This window comes from Cherax quadricarinatus, chromosome 9 (assembly GCF_038502225.1).
Source record: "Cherax quadricarinatus isolate ZL_2023a chromosome 9, ASM3850222v1, whole genome shotgun sequence".
NCBI classification, from domain to species: Eukaryota; Metazoa; Arthropoda; class Malacostraca; order Decapoda; family Parastacidae; genus Cherax; species Cherax quadricarinatus.
The window spans coordinates 11,027,264-11,044,939 of NC_091300.1; the positions used below are offsets into that span (position 1 = coordinate 11,027,264).

General features: G+C 39.9%; 1 protein-coding gene across 12 annotated transcripts in view; it reads left to right on the plus strand.

Annotated features, from left to right (window-relative positions):
- The window catches only part of LOC128686219 (protein DOP1A), a 234,706-nt gene that overhangs the window by 81,674 nt on the left and 135,356 nt on the right, over positions 1-17,676 (plus strand). For 11 of the 12 annotated variants that reach the window (XM_070083219.1, XM_070083220.1, XM_070083218.1 and 8 more), the window contains one exon: positions 6,261-6,426. The exons of the other annotated variant lie outside the window; for it this stretch is intronic. In XM_070083219.1, the coding sequence (XP_069939320.1) occupies positions 6,261-6,426 (166 nt within the window). The remainder of the gene's footprint in view (positions 1-6,260; positions 6,427-17,676) is intronic. 12 annotated transcript variants of the gene reach the window in all.

Genomic DNA, 17,676 nt, shown 5'->3' on the forward strand with positions numbered 1-17,676 from the left:
GTGTTTTGAATATTGGTGGAGTGTGCTGCCTGTAGTGGGAATTTGTTATCATTCTGACTGCAGCCTTTTGTTGGGTAATTAGTGGTCTGAGATGGTTAATTGTTGTTGAGCCCCATGCACAAATTCCATAGGTGAGATAGGGGTAAATAAGAGAGTGATATAGGGCCAGGAGGACTGACTGTGGAACATAGTACCGTATCTTCGATAGTATGCCTACGGTCTTGGAAATTTTCTTAGAAATTTGTTGTATATGTGCATGAAATTTGAGTCTATTATCAAGGTGGATTCCTAAGAATTTTCCCTCTGTTAGCTTTGTGATAGGTGATCCGTTTATCATTATGTTAAGAGGGACATCTGTAGCTCTGTTACCAAACTGAATGAAGTAGGTTTTGTCAATGTTTAGTGTAAGTTTGTTAGTCCTCATCCAGGTAGATATTTTCTGTAATTCAGTATTTACAGTATTGGCTAGCATGACTGGGCTCGGGTGATTGAAGACGTATGTAGTGTCATCTGCAAATAGTGTGGGTTTGAGTAATTGCGAAGCATTTGGTAGGTCATTTATGTATAGGAGAAAGAGAAGAGGGCCAAGGACACTTCCCTGTGGGACGCCAACTGTAATTGGTTGTGCGGTAGAGTTTGCCCCATTTGTGTACACATACTGGCTTCTGTTGCTGAGGTATTACTTTAGGTAGTTAAGGGAGTGCCCTCTTATACCATAGTGTGACAATTTTATGTGGAGCAAGTCATGGTCAACTGTATCAAAAGCTTTACGTAAGTCAATGAAGATCCCCAGTGGGAGTTCTTTTCTCTCTATTGCAGTGTATATATGTTCTAGCATGTGTATAATAGCATCATTAGTATTTTTATTAGGCCTGAATCCAAATTGGCAGGGGTTGAGTGTGTTTTGGGAGATGAGGTAGGAGTAGATTCGTTTATGAATTAATTTTTCGAAGATTTTTGAGAGAGGGTGTAAGTTGGATATTGGCCTATAGTTATTCAACTCTGTTTGATCTCCTCCTTTATGGATTGGGGTGACCCTTGCTATTTTGAGAACTGTAGGGAAGGTGGAGGATTTAATGGATTTGTTAAAGAGTGTTGCAATGATTGGTGATAGCACTTGTGACACTTTTTTGTATATAAAGGGTGGTAAGGTATTTAAATCTCCTGCCTTGTTTTTTAGTGCGTTGATAATAAGGGAGACTTCTGTTGGGTTAGTCGGGGCTAGGAACAGTGTGTTCGGGTAGTTGCCAGTGAGGTAGTCATTTGGTGGGGTATCTGAGCTTGGGATTTTATTGGCAAGGTTTTGTCCTATAGTGGAGAAGAAATCATTGAGTCTGTTTGCTGTTTCTGTTGGTGGGAGTTGGGGTTCATCTGATTTTACTAATTTTATTTTGCTATTTCGTGATATCTTTTTTGTTCCTAGAATTTCTGATAGGGTTTTCCAGGTCTTTTTTATATCACCTCGTAAGTTGGATAATCTGTTTTCATAATACAATTTTTTTGCCCTTCTTATCAGGCTGGTTAGGATTGACGAGTAACGTTTTGTTTGGTCTCTGGTTATGTGACCCATTCTGTACCGTTTTTCATATCGGTGTTTTGTATTTATGGATTTGAGAATGCTGGGTGTTAGCCAGGGACTGTTCAGTCTTTTAGCTGTCATCTGTTTAGTTTTTTTAGGGCAGTGCTTGTTATAGAGGTATTGGGTCATTTTTAGAAAATTATTAATACATTCGTCAATATCTGTATAGATTTCTAGCTCAGTGTGCCAATCAATGTTTGTTACTGCTGTTGTGAAGTTATTAATGATGTATAAAGCTGTAAAATAACCGCTGAACTTCTGTTGCTTACACTTCTTGATATAAATCCCAGTAATCTGTTTGCCTCATTACATATGCTTAGGCATTGCTGTCTTGGTTTAAGGTTGCTGCTTGCCATAACCCCCAAGTCCTTTTCTAACTTCTACGTTATTTAACTTACAAGTGCTAGTGTTATGGACACCCCATGATGTTTTGTGACATCTGCGTTTGAATCAGTTACCCTACCTATTTTCGTGTCATTGGCGAATTTGCTCAAATCACTAGTAATTCCCTCATCAAGGTCATTAATATATATTATAAACAACAGCGGGTCCAAGACTGATCCCTGTCGAACGCCACTTGTTACACATCCCCACTCGGATTTTATTATTATTTTTTTTATTATCACACTGGCCGATTCCCACCAAGGCAGGGTGGCCCGAAAAAGAAAAAACTTTCACCATCATTCACTCCATCACTGTCTTGCCAGAAGGGTGCTTTACACTACAGTTTTTAAACTGCAACATTAACACCCCTCCTTCAGAGTGCAGGCACTGTACTTCCCATCTCCAGGACTCAAGTCCGGCCTGCCGGTTTCCCTGAACCCCTTCATAAATGTTACTTTGCTCACACTCCAACAGCACCTCAAGTATTAAAAACCATTTGTCTCCATTCAATCCTATCAAACACGCTCACGCATGCCTGCTGGAAGTCTAAACCCCTCGCACACAAAACCTCCTTTACCCCCTCCCTCCAACCTTTCCTAGGCCGACCCCTACCCCGCCTTCCTTCCACTACAGACTGATACACTCTTGAAGTCACTCTGTTTCGCTCCATTCTCTCTACATGTCCGAACCACCTCAACAACCCTTCCTCAGCCCTCTGGACAACAGTTTTGGTAATCCTGCACCTCCTCCTAACTTCCAAACTACGAATTCTCTGCGTTATATTCACACCACACATTGCCCTCGGACATGACATTTCCACTGCCTCCTGCCTTCTCGCTGCAACATTCATCACCCATGCTTCACACCCATATAAGAGCGTTGGTAAAACTGTACTCTCATACATTCCCCTCTTTGCCTCCAAGGACAAAGTTCTTTGTCTCCACAGACTCCTAAGTGCACCACTCACCCTTTTCCCCTCATCATTTCTATGATTCACCTCATCTTTCATAGACCCATCCGCTGACACGTCCACTCCCAAATATCTGAATACATTCACCTCCTCCATACTCTCTCCCTCCAATCTGATATCCAATCTTTCATCACCTAATCTTTTTGTTATCCTCATTACCTTACTCTTTCCTGTATTCACTTTTAATTTTCTTCTTTTGCACACCCTACCAGATTCATCCACCAACCTCTGCAGCTTCTCTTCAGAATCTCCCAAGAGCACAGTGTCATCAGCAAAGAGCAACTGTGACAACTCCCACTTTATGTGTGATTCTTTATCTTTTAACTCCATGCCTCTTGCCAAAACCCTCGCATTTACTTCTCTCACAACCCCATCTATAAATATATTAAACAACCACGGTGACATCACACATCCTTGTCTAAGGCCTACTTTTACTGGGATATAATTTCCCTCTTTCCTACATACTCTAACTTGAGCCTCATTATTCTCGTAAAAACTCTTCACTGCTTTCAGTAACCTACCTCCTATACCATACACCTGCAACATCTGCCACATTGGCCCCCTATCCACCCTGTCATACGCCTTTTCCAAATCCATAAATGCCACAAAGACCTCTTTAGCCTTATCTAAATACTGTTCACTTATATGTTTCACTGTAAACACCTGGTCCACACATCCCCTACCTATCCTAAAGCCTCCTTGTTCATCTGCTATCCTATTCTCAGTCTTACTTTTAATTCTTTCAATAATAACTCTACCATACACTTTACCAGGTATACTCAACAGACTTATCCCCCTATAATTTTTTTTTTCACTCTTTTTTGTCCCCTTTGCCTTTATACATAGGAACTATGCATGCTCTCTGCCAATCCCTAGGTACCTTACCCTCTTCCATACATTTATTAAATAATTGCACCAACCACTCCAAAACTATATCCCCACCTGCTTTTAACATTTCTATCTTTATCCCATCAATCCTGGCTGCTTTACCCCCTTTCATTTTACCTACTGCCTCACGAACTTCCCCCACACTCACAACTGGCTCTTCCTCACTCCTACAAGATGTTATTCCTCCTTGCCTTATACACGAAATCACAGCTTCCCTGTCTTCATCAACATTTAACAATTCCTCAAAATATTCCCTCCATCTTCCCAATACAACTCGGATTTAACCCCTACATATATTTCGTGTAGGTTTAGTAGCTGGGTGAGCTACCAAACCTACATGAAATATATGACATTTAAAGCACCCCAGAATTATTATTATTATTATTATTATTATTTATTATTATTATTATTATTATTATTATTATTATTATTATTATTATTATTATTATTATTATTATTATTACAGTGGACCCTTGGTATTCGATATTAATCCGTTCCTGAGAGCTCATCGAATACCAAAAATATCGAAAAGCGAATCAATTTTCCCCATAAGAAATAATGGAAATCAAATTAATCTGTGCAAGACACCCAAAAGTTTGAAAAAATATATTTTACCACATGAAATATTAAGTTTAATGCAATGGAATAATTACAATAACAACAATAACAATAGAATAATTGACACTTACCTTTTTAATGAAGATCTGGTGATGATTGATGGGATGGGAGGAGGGGAGAGTGTGGATGGTGTTAGTGTTTAGAAGGGGAGTCCCCTTCCATTAGGACTTGAGGTAGCAAGTCCTTTTCCGGAGTTACTTCCCTTCTTCTTTTAATGCCACTAGGACCAGCTTGAGAGTCACTGGACCTCTGTCGCACAACAAATCTGTCCATAGAGCTCTGTACCTCCCGTTCCTTTATGATTTGTCTAGAATGGGCCACAACATTGTCATTGTAATAGTCACCAGCACGGCTTGCAATAGCTGTGTTAGGGTGATTTTCATCCATAAAGGTTTGCAGTTCAACCCACTGTGCACACATTTCCTTAATTTTTGAAATAGGCACAATGGATTCCACAACTGGCATAGGCTTCTCAGGGTTAGCCCCAAACCCTTCAAAATCTTTCTTAATTTCCATACTAATTCTCACCCTTTTTACCACAGAATTAGCACTAGAAGCTTTCTTGGGGCCCATGATGACTTATTTTGCAGAAACAAGCACCAAAAACAGTGATAATATGGAATGTACTGAATGTATCCTTAGATACGCACACACTGGCTGGCTTGTAAACACTGGCACACACGGGGCAGTTCAGGCCACATATGGACACATCTCGTACGAATTGTATCGAATACCGGGTTTTCAATCGGATACTGAGGCAAAATTTTTGCGTTAAAATGCATCGAATACCGGATTTATCGAATACCGATGCCTTCGAATACCGGGGATCCACTGTATTATTATTATTATTATTATTTATTATTTTATTATCACACTGGCCGATTCCCACCAAGGCAGGGTGGCCCGAAAAAGAAAAACTTTCACCATCATTCACTCCATCACTGTCTTGCCAGAAGGGTGCTTTACACTCCAGTTTTTAAACTGCAACATTAACACCCCTATTATTATTATTATTATTATTATTATTATTATTATTATTATTATTATTATTATTATTATCATAACCACTGACATACGTTGTTCACTGAGGTTAATCATTTCTAACAACCACCCTCAGATGCCAATGTAAATGAGAGAGACACAGGGAATGTAAACAAACAGTCACATCAGCTAACCTCCTTTATGGTGAACTTCTTTTGTACTTCTTCCATTCTTTCCACTTCCAAATGCTGCTGTGCTTCCACCTCTGTCTTGTAGTATGGGGTGCACAATAAAGTACAAATTTATAGATGAAATATGTAGTCTTGGAGATGACCTAACACTGAGATGCCACATTTCCGTTTCCATGACCAAAGTTCTTGTACAGTGTACAATATCATCTGGTCAGAGAGATCTGGTCATTAAACAAGGTCATTAAGTGAGGAGTGTCTGTATAATGTTTTTATTTCTGGAAGTGGAGTATAGGTCAGTAGAGTAAAACAGCAATATGAGCATCACTTCTAAGCTTTAATTCTTGGGAAGTGAATATTGGGGTAACACAAACATAGTATAATAATTCTTTGAAGATACAGAATTGGGAAAGGATAGGTATGCTAATTAGGTTGGAATAGATGGGTAACTTGGGATAAATTAGCAAAACATGTGGAATAGCATGTTTGCAAGAGGAGTACAAGTTTGCTGTCTGATGAGACTAATATATAACACAAAAATACAGTAATGTAAGCAAATAAATTTTGGAATGAAAGAAATTCAGCTTGCATAGACTGGCAAAAGAAATGATTATTGGAGATTTTTTCACTTGTGATTTTTTCTACTTTTCAGGTTTATTCCCTCTCTTCAGCAGTGCTGCAATGAATGTGAGGTCTGCCCTCTTGACAGTTTATGAAACTCATTTTGTTCCTTTAGGCCCCAGATTAAGACCAGGATTAAATGGTTTCCTATCAGGCATTCTTGCTGGACTGGAAGAAGGGTCAGACCACCTTGAGAGGTAAGATAACTTATAAATTTAGTGAATGAGTTTTATGAGCATTCTTCATTATAAAGGCTATGTTATTAGTCTTACATACTGTTTACACAAAAATTAATTACCTGAATGTGAGAAGTACTGGGGAAGTACAAAAGTGTTTATTTTATGATTAAATGAGTGACAGTGAAAGTGTTTCCTCTTTTTCAGGTCATCCTACCTTGGTGGGAGATGGCCAGTGTTTAAAAAAAATGTGCTGAATGTGAGCATTAATTTTAGTTTGCTGTCCAGGTGTTTACCTGAGAATTTCCCCTCAACTTGTCTTTCAGCAAATGTATTATTAACCTTTATGTTTAAAAATGAATATATTTTTACTTTATTTTTCCAAATACCATGTCAGTCTTATTAACCCTTCAACTGTCCAAACATAGATCTACATTTTCACAGCTCGCGCTCCAAATGCAGATCAGCTTTTTATTTTTCCTGCCTCCAAATTTGGAACGATTGGCCTGAGATGCCTGGTCAGTATAGAGTGGGTCTTAATATTCAGTGTGTGCAGTATTAAAAAATCTGAGACTACTTAGTACCTTGTGGGAGCACCATTTCAATTGAGCGCTGGCTAGAGCAAGCAGCGTGGCAAGCACCAGGGATTCACTGATGCCATGTCGTATTAACACCCCTTTTAAGAGGAAAGGGATGTTGACCCAGAGTTTGGTGGCTCTGAGATGGATGTGGCCACAAGTGGTTGAGGAAATATCAAAATCCTTGAAAATAACCCCTGTGCAACATTAGTGCAACATCTTTTCAATTTTGATATTACTGGTAGTGTCATCCTGCCAGAATGTCGTATAACTTATTCCCTAAGTAAAGAGAAATGATTCTGGAACGTGTGTAATATGTGTTCGGCAGGCCAGCTGGCTTGCTGGGTGGGTGGGTGGGTGGCTGGCTGATTGACTTTGGCTGTCTTTATCTCCATCTATCTGTCTCCGTCTGTCTCTATATCTCTATCTCTGCCTATCTCTGTCTATCTCTATCTCTGTCTATGTCTATCTGTCTCTGCCTATTTCTGTCTCTGTCTATCTCTGTCTTTATCTCACAGGTACACCTAAGTACAGTTATTATACATAGTGTAAATTACATAGGATAACCCAAAAAATCCAGACGAAGTACTATTCTGTGCTTGTTGATATCAAGCATAATGAACATGACTGCAAGTAATACACATTTTCACTTGACCAGGAATCAGACGTGAGGCCTCTGCACTGTAATACATATTGGTTTATGAGTGGCTCTCTGTCTGAGACTGAAAGAGAGACAAACAGACAGAAAGATAGGAAGACAGACACACAGGCAGACAGAAAGACAAATAAACAGACAGAGCTAGACACACACAGACAGACAGACATGTTTTTGTGTAACAGTGAGAACAAATAAAGCCAAGGTTCACTGGAGCAGTGCACGATCATCAAGTGTCACTTCACTGCTGCACTGTTAGCAGTGGAGTGACACTTGTCTTACATCGTGTTTCAAGGAATTTCACATACTCCAGCTTGCCTAAAATAATGCTGGGACCTATAAATACTTTGAATATTAGTAGACAATAGTATGTGACCAAAACAGGCAAAAATGTTCACCTGTCAGTATGTTTGTTACTATTTAATTACTATTTCAGTAAAGACCTCCATCACAAATCCGGCAGCATTGGGACCTGCAGTGTACTGGATTACTGAGTTTGCCGGATTACAGAGTGGTTAGGTTAGAATACACTTAATAAAATTAACCAACTTGACTTACACAAAGTTCATTGAACATCGGCAAAAATCGAACATTTCCGCTACTTTGAGCTCAATTTCAAGGTACTTTTCGTCATGAAAGCAATCAAAATCATGTCTGTTTCTGTAATATATCTTCCATTCTATCAAGTGAGTCCAAAAAAATGAGAATACAACCATAAAAACCATACAAAAATATACTGCAAAGAGACGGCTAATGGCTGAGAAGTGAACTCCCTTATTTATCGTCCATCTTTTTTATTTTTGTTATACATTAAGAAGCATCTTTCCATCATACATTGCCCAAGTTTCAATGAGATAGCCCAACAAACAACCGAGAAAAAAAAATATTTATCAAAAATCAAATATGGTAAGCCCAAGCCAGGTACTGGAAATAAGTCACTTTGTCTGACTTTTCTGGGTTATCCTAGGTTCTCTATACATACACTACTATGTATGATAATCTATGTAACTGTATTTGTGTATAACTGAATAAACTTATTGACTTCTAGTCTGTCAACTGAGTACAAGAAACCACCTATTCACTTCTTTCAACTACCCAATAAAGTGGTCAGAAATTGGCAATTTGGCCGATTTCACACAGATTTCAACAATGCCATTTTCAAAATAGGGTCCACAATAAACAATGCAAACCTCCCTGGCACTAAAATAACATTTTCTCTGTTCATTAGTCACGGCTACAGGCCCCTCTTATATTACTCTTGCCTACCATTTGGAATTTTTATTCACAAAAAAATAGAAGACTTACTGTTATGCAGACTGCTGCAGTATTGTAATAATTGTATAAATAATGTCGACCCATTCTTGACGCCGTATTGGAATTTAGACTGGCAGGCGGATAGGTATTGGACGGTGATGTCGTTTGTTTACTCTTGAGCTTCGCTAAAGAATAGAACATCTTCACTACTGTGAGCGCAATTTCAAGGTACTTTTCATCATGAAAGCAATCAAAATCATATTTATTTCTGTAATATTTCTTTCTTTCTATCAAATGAGACCGAAAAAATGGGAATATAACCATAAAAACCATACAAAAATATACCGCTAAGCGGCCGCTAATGGCTGAGAAGTGAACTCTGCTATTTATGGTCTGAATTCTTTCATTTTTGGTGTACGTTAAGAAGTATCTTTCCATCACACATTGTCCAAGTTTGAATAAGATAACCCAACAAACAACTGAGAAAATAATAATATAATAATAAAAATAATAATAATAATAATAATAATAATAATAACAATATATTTATTTACTACACATACGTGTACATTGGTAGTTTGGAGGGATATGTTGTGTATCTTTATATGTGTATGCTTCTAAACTGTTGTATTCTGAGCACCTCTGCAAAAACAGTGATAATGTGCGAGTGTGGTGAAAGTGTTGAATGATGATGAAAGTATTTTCTTTTTGGGGATTTTCTTACTTTTTTGGGTCACCCTGACGTGGGAGACACTTGTTGACATACAAGGTATACAGGCCTAGCTGACATCAGGACAGCTGAAAGCTTGTTCTGCAGAGTATTTCAAGAAAATTAGGTCAGTGTCCCAGGATAACACCCACACTAGTCGACTAACACCCAGGTACCCATTTACTGATGGGTAAACATAGACAACAAGTGTAACGAAACACACCTAATGTTTCTACCCTGGCTGGGAATCAAATATTTACCAAAAATCATATATGGCTAACCCAAGCCAGGTACTAGAAATAAGCCACATTGACTTTTTTGGGTTATCCTAGGCTCTCTACAAATATGCTGCTATGTGTGATAATCTATATAGAGAAAATAACTTTTTTGTTTTAGGTTTATGGTGCAGTACAAGTGTATATCACAGTTAGCCCTGTGCTATACTCCGTTTTCTCTAATATAAGCCCCAAGACAGGGATAGGAGAATGGTACTTGTATACCGTATACTCTTCGTACCTCCATCGAACTGCTCGGTGTTATGCCAAATATTATTTATTCTGGAGTATTTAACATGTTTTATGTTATTTATATTGTTTATTATGTGATATTAGATCAGTTGTAATAGGCAAATAAGCTGTAGTGTTGATATTAGCGTAATAATAAAACATATTCTCCTTCATCATGAGACTGAGCTCATGGCAACCGACAGTGGCTTCAAAGCCACCTTATTTTTAATGGATAATGTACTGTGTTGGTGCTTTACATAATGAGAAGCATTTCTTTTATTCATTGGAACCATGGCTAGGGCTAAAAGTAAGCAGGTTAAAACAATAAATGGAGAAAAAGAAATTGGAATGACTTATGCAGCAAGTAGCGCCACCAAACAGTACCAGCGGGTTGGTGTGGCGACCCTGGAAATTTGAAATTATGCTAGCCAAAATTAGTGCCGAATAACTGAAGGAACCGAATAACTGATTGCCGGATTTGTGATGGCGGACCTGTACCTAATATCAGTGTCAAAACGAAGATTGGCTATAAAATCACAAGAACTGCTACAAATTGTAATTATCAGAATGTAAAAATTATATAAATTAAAATAAAAACGAGAAGAAAAGTATATTGGTAACACTTCTGCAAGCGGCAGGACTCCATGTTGCCATCAGGTGAGTATCCAGCACCAACTTTGTACCCTTATATCTCGGTAAGTATTGAACCTAATTTTTTTTTTTTGTTTTTGGTCTTATTTAAATTTTTTTTTTTTTTTTCAAAATAGGGTGGAACCTTGATTTATGAGTTTAATTTGTTCTGTGACCAAGCTCGTAACTCAGTTTGCTCGTACAGTGAACCCTTGTCATTCGGCGGCCACGACTCGTGAAATCCGACTTTCAGCAACTTTTTTTTGCCAAAATATAGCCTCGTGGTTCATGATTGGCCTCGTGATTCGGCGACTGTCTGGTATGCGTCCACTGTCAGCGCACACACAAAGCCAGTCTCCCGCACCATTCACACTCAGTGTGCCATTGTTTACCAACGAGTGACCATCACCCCATGGGTTCATACAATACATTTCATAATAATCCATTGTTTTTTGTGCTTGCAACTGCTTAATAAGTCACCATGGGCCCGAAGAAAGCTAGTGCCAGCCCTATGGTAAAGAAAATGAAGAACACGATCGAGTTCAAGAAAGAAATCATTGAAAAATATGAGAGTGGAGTGCGTGTTACAGAGCTTGCCAGGATGTATGGCAAACCCCATTCAGCCATCACTTCGATCGTGGTGAAGGGAAAGGAAATAAAGTGTGCTGTTGTTGCAATAGGGATAGATATGCTGACAAAAAAGAGATCGCAAACCCTTGAAGAAGTGGAGAGGTGTTGGTGCGGATTACCCAAAAACAGTTAGCAGGAGATAGTATTATGCAGTCGATAGTATGTGAAAAGGCAAGGCTTGACGACCTCATAAAGAAAATGCCTGCAACGAGTGGTGATGTTTGTGATTTTAAGACCAGCAAAGGCTGGTTTGAGAGATTTAAGAAGCGTAGTGGCATTCACAGTGTGGTAAGGCATGGTGAGGCTGCCACTTCAGACAAAAGGGCAGCTGAGAAGTTTGTGCAGGAGTTTAAGGGGTACGTAGACACTGAAAAATTCAAAACCCAACAAGTGTTCAATTGTGACGAAACAGGCCTGTTTTGGAAGAAAATCCCAAAGAGGACCTACATCACGCAGGAGGAAACAGCACTCCCAGGACACAATCCTATGAAAGACAGGCTAACTCTCATGTTTTGTAGTAATGCTAGTGGGGATTGCAAAGTGAAGCTTTTACTGGTCTATCACTCTGAAAATCCCAGAGTGTTCAAGAAAAACAGTGTCGCCAAGAGTACATTGTGTGATGTGAAAGGCTAATTGTAAGGCATGGGTCACAAGGGAAATTTTCCTTGATTTGTTTAATGAAGTGTTTGGCCCTAGTGTGAAGAAATACCTCCTGGAAAATAAATTGGAACTCAAGTGCCTCCTGGTAATGGACAATGCTCCTGCTCATCCTCCAGACTTGGAAGAGCAAATGGTAGAGGAGTTTCATTTTATCACAGTGAAGTTCTTGCCCCCTAATACAACTCTCCTCCAGCCCATGGACTAGCAGGTCATTTCAAACTTCAAAAAACTGTACACCAAAGCTGTGTTTCCAAAGTACTTGGAAGTGACCTCAGACACTGAATTGACCCTAAGAGAATTCTGGAAAGATTATTTCAATATCCTCCATTGCATAAACTTATAGGTAAGGCTTGGGAGGGAGTGACTTGCAGGACTTTGAACTCTGCTTGGAGAAAATTGTGGCCAGAATGTGTACAAGAGCGAGACTTTGAAGGGTTTGGGGTTGACCCTGAGGAGCCTATGCCAGTTGTGGAAAGTATTGTGTCATTGGGAAATTCCATGGGGTTGGATGTGAGTTTGGAGGATGTGGAAGAGTTGGTGGAGGACCACGATGATGAGCTAACCACTACAGAGCTGCAAGACCTTCATCTGCAACAGCAACAGACTACAGCTCAGGAAATTTCTTCAGAGGAGGAAGAGAGATGGAGGAAGGTACCTTCTTCAAAGATTAAGGACATTTGTGCAAAGTGGACTGAAGTGCAAACATTTATGGATGAACTTTACCCTGACAAAGTTGTTGCAGGCCGTGTTGGCAACATGTACAATGACAGTGTTGTGTCCCACTTCAGACAAATCTTAAAGAAATGCCAGAAACAGAGCTCCCTGGATAGATATTTTGTGTGACAGGGGTCCAGTGACTCAAGTTGTTCCCAGTGGCATTAAAAAACAAAGAAGAGAAGTAACCCCAGATAAGGACTTGGTACCTGAAGTTTTTATGGAAGGGGGCTCCCCTTCCAAACAATAGTGCACCTTCATCCTCTCCCTTCCTCCCATCTTCCATCCACCCAGAAGTCTTTAGTAAAGGTAAGTGTATGTACTTGATTTCTCATTGTTTTCTGTATGTAAATATTTAATGTGATAAAATGTTTTTTAATATTTTTTAGGTGTCTGGAACAGATTAATTTTATTTCCATTATTTCTTATGAGGAAAATAGTTTCACCATTCAGCAATTTTGTCCTTCGGCAGACTCTCTGGAACGGATTAATCACGAAACTCGGGGGTCCACTGTATATCAAATTAATTTTCCTCAATGAAATTAACTGAAATGCCATTAATCCATTCCAGCCTCCAAGAAACTGCCCCAAGATAGGCAGAGATAGGCTTAATTGCTTAACTTACTTGCTGCACTCTTCACTACTCCACCCACCACCTTCACTACTCTGCCCACTACTATCACTACTCCACTCACTACTATCACTACTCCACCCACCACACTCACTACTCCACCCACCACCATCTCTACTACACCCACTACCCTCAGTACTCCACCCACCACCATATCTACTCCACCCACCACCATATCTCCTCCATCCATCACCATCATTACTCCATCCACCACTATCAGTACTCCACCCACTGAAGGAACCTGTGTGAGGCAGGTAAATGTCACGGAGGCCTTCCTTAATGTTTCTAGAAAAACTCTGAGTGTTGAAATGGAAGTTACCTCTTCACCGGATTTATACGAGAACCAAACAAGGGATGGTTTGCTTCATTACAATCTGGGATTAGTGTGGGGGTACTATCCTTCCAGTTATGTCTTGGAAGAGCTTGTGGGATGGGACAAAATACCTGACATTCCTCTGGGTACAGAGTTGGATTTTACTTCACATACGCTGCCAACTAGTGGTGGCGTATCTGAAGCTTGCTTGTAACTCAGATTTTGGCTCGCAGCTCAAAGCAAGCAAAAAATCAGCCAAGCGATGGCTCGTAACTTGGAAAACTCGTAAGTCAAGGTACCACTGTATTTGGAATGCTAGCAGTGAAGACATAGATCTATGTTTGGACAGTTTAAAAGTTAATGCTGACTATGAATTTGTTGGTTGTCATCTAAGTAGATATTTTTACAAGCTCATCATTAACCCTTTATCTGTGCACAATGTACTAGTATGGATGGGACCAAATTGTGCACAACATTCTAGTATGCATATTTTTTGTCCCTTCAAATATACTGCCTGCTGACATTTTGTGTCTCGGCTCAACTGTTTGGGTTGTTTGCTTACTCACGTCTGGAAAAAAAAATCTAGGACCAGGCAGGGCCATGCAGCACATCATGGGTAACTGCCTCAGTAGCCCTTATAAACAATGCAACCAGCATCTGTCAAGCTGCCTTCAGCCAAGATGAAGTTACCTAAGTAATTTTCATGGGATTAAAACTACAGTAGGGCCCCACTTATATGGCAGGTTAGGTTCCAGGCTACTGCCGGAAAGCAGACATCGCCGGAAAGCAGAACACCATTTTTTTCCACTTAACTGGCATTTATATGCATTTATAACAAGTTTGCACTAACGCATATTACGTTAGCAATAGAAATAGGCATTAAAAAACAAAAAAATGTAAAATACACACACTACACCCATTACTTACCTTAAAATATTTGTAGTCTTAATGTAGGTTGAGAGATGAGTTTAATTTGTAGGAAGTCAGGTTTGGGAGGTATGGTAGCCAGCCAGGTCGGCCCACCCCCACCCACACGTAATATACTACATTTAATTAAAGCTCCCCAGGGCGATAAAATACATACAGTACATTCATTAATTACCTTAAAATATTTGTACAGTGGACCCCCGCATAACGATGGCATCACATAGCGATTAATCCGCATACCGCTTGCTTTAATCGCAAAAATTTTGCCACGCATACCGATTAAAAACCCGCTCACCGATTTTCGTCCGAGACGCGTCCAATGTGCGCCCTCAGCCAGCCTCACATGTGCCGCCCGTGCCATTGTTTACCAGCCAGCCTCCGCGGTAACATCCAAGCATACAATCGGAATATTTCGTATTATTACAGTGTTTTCGGTGCTGTTTCTGGAAAATAAGTGACCATGGGCCCCAAGAAAGCTTCTAGTGCCAACCGTACACCAATAAGGGTGAGAATTCCAATAGAAATGAAGAAAGAGATCATTGATAAGTATGAAAGTGGAGTGCGTATCGCCGACCTAGTCAAGTTGTACAAGAAACCCCAATCAACCATCGCTACTATTGTGGGCACCAGAAAGACAATCAAGGAAGCTGTTCTTGCCAAAGGTTTAACTGTGTTTTCGAAACAAAGATCGCAAGTGATGGAAGATGTTGAGAGACTCTTATTGGTGTGGATAAATGAAAAACAGCTAGCAGGAGATAGCGTCTCTCAAGCGATCGTATGTGAAAAGGCTAGGAAGTTGCATGAGGATTTAATTAAAAAAATTCCTGCAACTAGTGATGATGTGAGTGAATTTAAGGCCAGCAAAGGTTGGTTTGAGAGATTTAAGAAGCATAGTGGCATCCATAGTGTGATAAGGCATGGTGAGGCTGCCAGTTCGGACCACAAAGCGGCTGAAAAATATGTGCAGGAATTCAAGGAGTACATAGACAGTGAAGGACTGAAACCTGAACAAGTGTTTAATTGTGATGAAACAGGCCTGTTCTGGAAGAAAATGCCAAGCAGGACCTACATTACTCAGGAGGAAAAGGCACTCCCAGGACATAAGCCTATGAAAGACAGGCTTACTTTGTTGATGTGTGCCAATGCTAGTGGTGATTGCAAAGTTAAGCCTTTATTAGTGTATCACTCTGAAACTCCCAGAGCGTTCAGGCAAAAGAATGTCCTCAAGGATAATTTGTGTGTGCTGTGGAGGGCAAACAGTAAGGCATGGGTCACTAGGGACTTTTTCTATAACTGGTTACACCATGCATTTGCCCCCAATGTGAAAGATTACCTAACTGAAAAGAAATTAGAACTTAAGTGCCTCCTGGTGTTAGACAATGCCCCTGGTCATCCTACAGACGTGGCAGAGCGACTTTATGGGGACATGAGCTTCATTAAGGTGAAGTTTTTGCCTCCTAATACCACTCCTCTCCTGCAGCCCATGGACCAGCAGGTTATTGCAAACTTCAAAAAACTGTACACAAAAGCTCTGTTTGAAAGGTGCTTTGTAGTGACCTCAGAAACTCAACTGACTCTAAGAGAGTTTTGGAGAGAGCACTTTAATATCCTCAATTGTGTAAACCTTATAGGTAAGGCTTGGGAGGGAGTGACTAAGAAGACCTTGAACTCTGCTTGGAAGAAACTGTGGCCAGAATGTGTAGACAAAAGGGATTTTGAAGGGTTTGAGGCTAACCCTGAGAGGATTATGCCACTTGAGGAATCCATTGTGGCATTGGGAAAGTCCTTGGGGTTGGAGGTTAGTGGGGAGGATGTGGAAGAGTTGGTGGAGGACAATGAAGAACTAACCACTGATGAGCTGATAGATTAACTTCAAGAGCAAGAGGCCAGACCTGAGGAAACTGGTTCAGAGGAGGGGAGAGAGAAATTGAAGAAGTTGCCTACTACAAAGATTAAAGAAATCTGTGCAAAGTGGCTTGAAGTGCAAACCTTCATGGATGAAAATCACCCTCACACAGCTATTGCAAGCCGTGTTGGCAACCTGTACACTGACAATGTTGTGAAACACTTTAGGGAAGTCATAAAGGAACGAGAGGTACAGGCCACTATGGACAGATATGTTGTGCGAAAGAAGTCCAGTGACTCTGAAGCTGGTCCTAGTGGCATTAAAAGAAGAAGGGAAGTAGCCCCAGAAAAGGACTTGACACCTCAAGTCTTAATGGAAGGGGATTCCCCTTCTAAACACTAACACTCTCTCTCCCCTCCTCCCATCCCATCAATCATCACCAGATCTTCAATAAAAGTAAGTGTCATGTAAGTGTGCATGCCTTTTTCAGTTTGTGTGTATTAAAATTAACATTTCATGTGGTAAAAAAATTTTTTTTTCATACTTTTGGGTGTCTTAACCGGATTAATTTTATTTCCATTATTTCTTATGGGGAAAATTCATTCACATACCGATTATTTCGCATAACAATTACCCCTCTTGCACGGATTAAAATCGTTATGCGGGGGTCCACTGTATTCTTAATGTAGGGTGAGAGGTGAGTTTTATTTGTTTGTTTGAAGTCAGGTTTGGGAAGTATGGTAGCCAGCCAGGGCAGCCTTCCCCACCTCACCCACATGTAATATACTACAACATATAATTAAAGCTCCCCAGAGCGATAAAATATATATACAGTACATTCATTAATTACCTTAAAATATTTGTTGTCTTAATGTAGGGTGAGAGGTTAGTTTTATTTGTAGGAAGTCAGGTTTGGGAAGTATGGATCATCTGCAGGGTGCAGGGGCAGCCCTTTCCCCCCATCCCCACCCACACATAATGTAAACAAACCAGGCGAACGCGTCTGGTTTTCATCACTTTACATTGTGTACCAGTTGTCTCCACATTGATACAGTAGAATAAATAAAGAGAAACATTCCCATTCTTATGTAACACCATTTTTAGAAGAAATAATGCCCTGAGTGAAGGCATACTTGGGTACAGGTAAACAAACATATAATTATCAGTTTGGAGGGATATGTTGTGTATCTTTATACGTATATACAGTGGACCCCCACA